Below are 7382 nucleotides of genomic sequence, written 5' to 3'. Positions count from 1 at the left end.
GTCACCGGGAACACTTCCCATAACACACTTCAGCGGAGACCATGTCAACTAGATGTGCCCCAGAGACAGATCCCCTGCCAAAACCTTGTCACCTAGACGGCCATTGGCACAAGGCTACGGGAACCAGTCGAGTCCTCTGCACAATTCTGACTTGTGTTGCAGCCTGGAATTAAACCATGCAATGCTGGTTTCGTCTGGCCAGAGGAGAACTGTCCCCCCGACTGAGCCTGGCTTCTCCCAAGGGTTTTTTCTCCATTTCTGTCACCGATGGTAGTTTCGGTTCCTTGTCACTGTCGCCTTTGGCTTGCTTAGTCGAGGACGCTTAATTTCTGGCAATATTGTCGACTTGATTGCACAGACAGAGTGTTTACTATTGTCCTCTTGCATTATCGACATATTTTCTTGTTTAACACTAAAGCTGCTTTGACACAATCTGTATTGTATAAAGTGCTACATAAATAAAGGTGACTTGACTTGACTATTTTTAATGAATCGGTTGTGTGAATGATTCACTACCTCTTAAGACACTTGTCGCCTCCTACTGATAACCTGCAAAAGGAGTCAATGAATGAATCAGTGAACAGATCTAAACGAATCTTTTGAAAGTGATTGAGACTCTGATTTCTAAACTATTGCTTTATTTATTATATGCTTGATCATCACAAAACATATTACATGTTATTTTTATCAGCAATGTTTTAAAATATTTAGTTCGTAATAATTAGACTTACGCATTTAGCGTCTGTTTGTGAGAGATACCTTGTGTGTGCGTGTGCGTGTGCGTGTGCGTGTGTGTGTGTGTGTGAGGGGGGGTTGTGTCAGCTGTCACACTGTTCTCTTGGTGCACGCGCGCTGCGTCCGACTCTCACTGGAAGTTTGAGCGTCTCGAGCGCTCCACGGAATTAACGGCAGCAGCACCAGCGCGTTAAACTGCGCGGGGCCGCGAGCGGATTGTCCACCATCTCACCGGGAACATGAACATGGCACTGAACAGGTCACCCTCTGCCACGGGTGAGTACCAGCCCTGACATTCCGGTTCATGTTGTTTGTTGATGATTTTGTTTGTGCGCGCGTGCATTGGTTTCACTGAGCCAGAGGGAAAATGCATTTGGTGTTTGTTTGTGCAATTGGCACTTCAATAAATTGGCTTGTTTGACCATCGTTTTATATTCAACTGTTGCAAATGCATGCATGTAATTTCATGTACTCATGCATTTATAGTCAATTAGTCTGATGTGGTGAAAACTGAACATTTGAGTGGCACCAAACTGGTCGTTCATGTTAATTGCAGTGAGGCACGCGCCATTATTTGCCCCTTCAGACAGGCTGTCACACTTTAACACTTGTAAACGTTGTAACTAATTGTGTTAGAATTCATCCTTTTGCTTTGGAAAACAATAAGAGGGCTCAGTGTGTCGGAGGGGGTTTGTATAATTAGCTGGGGCAATAAGCTGGAGCTATTTCAAGCGCCATCTTACGCCATGTGTTGTTTTATCATAACAATCAAACACTTTATGATCTTTTTTCTTTTTTTTACATTGACGACAGAATGGACACTGTGATTTGATATGAAAACACGGGGAAATAAATGCACAAATAGACTATGGTGTGATGCATGGTTTGGTCAGGTGTAAATGCGCTTAGCTTTCTCCAAGAGTCATGAATCCCTGTTTGTTTACCTGAAGTCATGAGGCATATTTAAGTGACGCTTTAGTCAGGTGTGAGAATATTTAAAAAGACTAGAGGTGTACGTGTCGCTGTTTCTGTGATCAGAGTCAGTTTTTCAGGTTTTGAGCATTGACGCACAGCCTTCAATTGTGTCGCTGTCCTTAGTGCTGAAAGCTTTTAGTCTCTACTTTTAAATGGACGCTCTCTCTCTCTTTCTCTCTCTCTCTCAATTCCACTTCAATTTCAGCAATTTATTGGCATGATTGTTTTGCATGCATATTGTCAAAGCACACACAAAGAAACTGACATAAGAGAAAAATGCCATAAAAGAAGACTTTCAGCAATATATTATTAGACATCAAAATTAACTTGTGAATGTCTCTCTCTAACAGAAAATTGGAACGGGGCTCCCGAGCGCATGCGTGTTTCCACTGTGAAGAGTGAGTCCTCTTCAATGCAGAGCGAGAAACTCCGCTGTCTTGCCCGCGATATCTCTGAACTGGGCCAGCAAGGCACTGCCAGCAGTGGGCACGATGCCAATGACATTGCTGAGGACATGGTGCGTTGTCTAATGCAGGATTTAAGATGAAATGTTGTTTATTATCAAAGAGGTATTATTTTTATAGCATGCTATATTAAATTATTAACTAACATTATTACATTAAATAATGGTTCTGGTTAGATCATACTAAAATATTCACATTGCATATGTTATGTACATCTTCTCAATGGACCCCCTGCAGTACCTTCACGGACCCCCAGGGGTCAAGTAAGGTGACATAAGAAAATGCAATTATTTTGCAGTTGTAAGCTGGTTGCACAAAGATTGTGGGTTGAAGCCAACAGCAAAAGATCTCTAGGTATTGCCATTGACCATTGAAAAATCTATATCACTCCTGGACAGTTACTGTTTCAGATTCCATTCACAAGTGAAGGAAGCATTTTACCAGATCCCAACATGCTTCAGTGGAACTTGCAGTGTGTTTTCAATGTATCACATTGGAAAGCATCTACTAAATGACATCAGTTTAATATTCACACCAGACTTTCTCATTTCCTAGCCTGTAGAGATCCAGGGCATTTTCTTTTAACAACATTCATATTCCAATCTACTTGATTATTGTAAAGTTCTTTATCATATAGTAAAGCTCCCACAGACACTAGTAAATAAAAAAAGTTTTTTCAAAACTCAAAGGTAAGAAAAAAATTATAATTTTTTAAAGACTTTGTTATGTACATTTGTATTTTTATTATAAAAAATATAATTGAAAAAAATCTTTCTCTTATAAAATAAATATTTATGCACATATGCAGTAAACTGTCATTTCTTTTTGCTTTTCGGTAACTATAATTATTTATTTATTTATTATTTATTTATTTGCTTTCTGCTTATGGGAATTGGGGTGCATGTCAGTAATCTCAATGCAAAAAAAATAAATAAATCACAAAATATATTTTTGCAAAATATAAGTTCTCATTTTTTTCTTTTCTTTTTTGGGGTAAAATATATATAAATATATTTATCTTACATATTCTGAACATAATATTTTTGGGGATCTTTTTGTAGTGTGAAGAGAACATTATAAAAACCACAATGGCAATTTCAGATGACGGTCTTATCCACTAGTTTGCAAACCACAGAGAACCTCCTAGTTATGCACCTTGCTCAAAAGCAGAATTCTAATCAAACATGAGTATGACAGGAAACATCCAACTGCTTTGAACCACCAGCCAATCAGTGGATGACCCAGATCCTCAATTTCTTGCTGAAACTGCCAACTACATGCTATGCAGCTTTGAGAGAGCTCCAGGATCTAAAATTACAGTTTTCACTGTACAGCTATGCAGATGTGTCTAGATGTTACTGAGCTGAAGAAAGCTTGTGTGTGTTTTCAGGAGGAGCCAGGCCCTGGTCCAGGAGGAGGGCTGTGTTTTGCAGACGGCCGCAGAAGAGTGGACTACGTTCTTGTTTATCACTGCAAGAGACGTCAGTCCCAACACCGCCACTCTGTTGTCTCTAACGGTAACGTGCCGTCTCAAACCCCCACCCCATCACGCAGGAGTACGAAGGGCGATATTTCGGAGGCGGTGCTGGAGGCGGGGCTTGGGATGGAACCCGCCAACGAACTACAAGATAAAATCAGGGAGGAATTTGAAAGAAGACTTCAGGAGGAAGGCTTGGAGATTGAACATGACAAAGAGGTTTGTATTTGTGTGTGCATGGTTATGTTCAGAATGCTAGAACACTAGCCCACTGCACACTATGCAGTACACACTAAATACTGCCTACTATTTTTAGTTCTTAAATAATAAATAATATGTAAGAGACAATGCACTATGCAACATTTCAAACAGTAGGATGCTAAATTGTTGTCATATAATCTCCTTATATGCATACACTACTGTTCAAAAGTTGGTAAGATTTTTAAAATCTTTTTGAAACTCTCTTATGCGCACCAAGGCAGCATTTATTTGATCAAAAATACAGTAAAATTATTATGTTAAAATGTAATTTATTCCTGTGATGCAAAGCTGTATTTTCAGCATCATTACCCCAGTCTTCAGTCTAATGATGATTTGCTGCTCAATTTTTTTTTTTTGGGGATACATTTTTATCAGGATTCTTTGATGTAGAGACAGTTCAAAAGAACAGCAATTATTTGAAATAGAAATAAATATCTTTACATAATTAAAAGTATTAATTTCTTTAAAAAAAATTACTGACCCAAAACTTTTGAAACATAATTTATCTAATTTCACAAGTGGTGTCCAATTATCATCTTTGGAAATTAAAAGGGGTTGTTTTGCATTTATTTAAAATCCATTGTGCGTAAAATGTCTTAATTCCATTAGTCTGATCCGATAACAAAAAATTGTTTAAAATAGGCCAAAAATATGCATATTGCTAAATTAGTGTGAGTAGCATAGTAGTATGCTATTCTGAACATAGCCTGTGTGTGGTTCTTGTCTGCCCATGCATGTCTCTATATAATTTTCCTGGCAAACAAATTAATGTATCATCATCTCATGTGTCGAGCCATGAATAATCAGGGATGAGCTCAGTTTTGAGTATAATACTAACAGAATGAACACAATCAAGAGATTCCCAAGGTGACCTTGGAACTTAAGAATTGGAGACCCAGTTTAGAAAAAGCCCAAACTCTCCCACACTAAGAAAAGTCTATCTCTTTTGAAGGGGGAGTTTTCATTTTCAAGCAATGCAGCATATTTTAATACTAGTTAACAGATGCCAAAAAGCATTTCTTTGCTTTCCTGCAATGCTGCAGTAGTTGCCCCCCAGCAATATATTTGCAACAGATGCAACTGTGTTTATCACAAGAGATCATCGGTTCCCCCTGCATCATGGTTTTTCCCAAGTTGAAGCAGGGAGAGCTTAGTATTTCTGAATAGGAGTAGATTGGTTGACTCGTGCAGCTTTTTTCCACAAAAAAAGCTTATACTCATGAATCCAAATAGAGTCAAAGCTATTATTATGCAGGTTTGAGTACACCTTAAAATACACTACATGCTTAATGCGTGAATTTTTATGAAGAATGTCTATTTATTTCAACCTAAAAGAAATTATATTTTGCATAAAGAATATAAAGCCCATTTTTAGGACCTTTTTATGATTTTTAGTTTCTGTTTCCATGATAATAATAATGAATAATGCAATAAAAATCATCTTCCTGAACAGCGTTTTTAATTAATCCGCATAAATTTAATTTAAAACAAATTCTACCATGTTGTATACTTGCAAATGATTTTGTAAGTGAAAAACATTGTTGTCGTTGTTTTTGATATTGCATAACTAGCTATAATAGTAAATTAATTCTGAGATGCAAAGACTTTGTTCCTATGTCCGAAGTCTGTATGGATCTGAAATTGGCCCCAGGGTTCATTTTAGCATAAAGATTGACTGATGTGAGTGAAATCCTGAGTGAAAGCTGTGACGTGGGTGTACGTTTGATTGTTGGTGGTGTGATGGTGGTAGATCAGTTGTGTTATGTTAGTGTGGATTAAATTTGAGTGCTGCTGTCTCCAGCCTAAAGGCAGATTATGGTTGATCCTCATTGCCAGAGGTGTTTGTGTTTGATGTGTTTGTGTGTGTGTGTCATTCATCCACGCTGAATAAGACCATTTTAGTAACAGCTGCTTCTTAAACTCTGTGTGAGTGTGTGCGTGTTTGCACCTCTGCTTGTGTTAATCCAGTTTGCTAAATCACCTTATCTTTTCAGTTTTCAATTGCATCCTGCAAACCAAATTGACTGCATTATTAATTGGTGCTTTACTCTTTAAACTCATTTAATTAATTGTTTTTAAGATGAGGACGGTCCGGTTTACCCATCTCCATGTTCCCTGGTCCGTTCTCAGTCGTGAGGCAGAACTTCTTAAGATCAGAGTGCCGACTAAAAAGGTGAGTTACTATAAAAGGGAAACAGACACATAAAAAGGCTGCCATTTGAGAATAAAATATAAAGATGTTTCAGAGCTTTGATGCAGTGTGTAATGCGTGATTTGTGAGGCTCATAAAGCTCTCAGGGACCTAAGTTTGAGTCTGGTCCGCATCATGTCCCGATTCCGTTTACCCTTGCCTCGCTTTAACAGCCCCATAGAAAAAAAATGTAAGGATACACAATTTACATGTATGGCAGAATCTTTAATAAGATGTTACAATGTTAAAGTTTTCTGGGAATCAAATGTACAACCTTGTGTTGCTAGTGTATTAAAACTAAAACACTTACATTAAAATCAACAAAGGTGTCTACACTGTTAGTGTCAGGCCTGTGTTTCTGTGTCCCCACATGCTCCATGTCCTGGTTTTCCCCCGTGTTCCTCTATGCCAGGGTTCCTCAATTAGTTTTCGCCGATGGCCGAATTCTGCCAACAATACCAAGTCAAGGGCCACTGACCTATATATATATATATATATAAAATTATTATATTATTATTGTTGCTTTAGTTAAAATAGTCACAAGATGGTCACAAGATAAATATTCAGATTTTCCCCCAGTAGTCTGTTTTATTCAAACAATTATGAACATTTTTGCAGGTTCTAGGTCATACCGGTTACATGGGTACCGGTGCCATATTGGTACCGGGTTTCGGTACCCAACCCTATATATTATAAGGAGTAACTATATGTTTTATGAAATGTAGTGAAGTAAAAAGTACGATCTTATGCTTTGGAATGTAGTGAAGTAAAAGTAAAAGTTACTAAAAATAAAACTACTCCAGTAAAGTACAGATAGGCTAATTGAAAAATGTACTTAAGAACAGTAACGAAGTAAAACTACTTTGTTAGAAGAACTTTGCCTGTTTAATATTAAAAACTAATGAACAAACAAAAAATCTGGATCTCCATGTCTGCCATTTAAATCAACTGTTCCTGCTCGTCCCCGGACTGGATCTCTTCTCTCCACTTTCCCTCTGTGCGGGTGGGAGGTGGGGGTCAAACTGTAACACCGTGTGTCCCAACCAGGCACGACGCAATAAAAAGTATCTTTTCCATGTAGTTTTTGTCCTAACCACCCGCGACAGCGACACGTGACAATAAGCGACACGGGATTCTATTTTAGGAACATTTTTATTTTCTGCGATGTTGCGGCAGGAACAACATACAAAATATAACAGTGATAATGATTATGTGCTTTATTCAATGTTAAAAGTGTCTAATGTGAGTTTGAATATTATTTTGCGTTATCTTTATAGCC

At 38.0% G+C, this 7382-nt stretch overlaps 1 protein-coding gene across 1 annotated transcript in view; it reads left to right on the top strand.

Moving 5' to 3' along the window:
- The first annotated feature begins 855 nt into the window (after window positions 1–855).
- The window catches only part of LOC107662882 (anoctamin-1-like), a 36345-nt gene continuing 29818 nt past the window's right edge, over window positions 856–7382 (top strand). The window contains exons 1-4 of the mRNA XM_016452997.1: window positions 856–1011; window positions 2061–2227; window positions 3565–3870; window positions 5993–6085. Coding sequence (XP_016308483.1) covers window positions 975–1011; window positions 2061–2227; window positions 3565–3870; window positions 5993–6085 — 603 coding nt within the window. The 5' untranslated portion in view covers window positions 856–974. The remainder of the gene's footprint in view (window positions 1012–2060; window positions 2228–3564; window positions 3871–5992; window positions 6086–7382) is intronic.

Source organism: Sinocyclocheilus anshuiensis, unplaced genomic scaffold (assembly GCF_001515605.1).
Source record: "Sinocyclocheilus anshuiensis isolate Anshui unplaced genomic scaffold, SAMN03320099.WGS_v1.1 scaffold739, whole genome shotgun sequence".
Classification (NCBI taxonomy): Eukaryota; Metazoa; Chordata; class Actinopteri; order Cypriniformes; family Cyprinidae; genus Sinocyclocheilus; species Sinocyclocheilus anshuiensis.
Note: the sequence above shows the minus strand (reverse complement) of the source record. Positions and strands in the feature narration are given on the sequence as shown.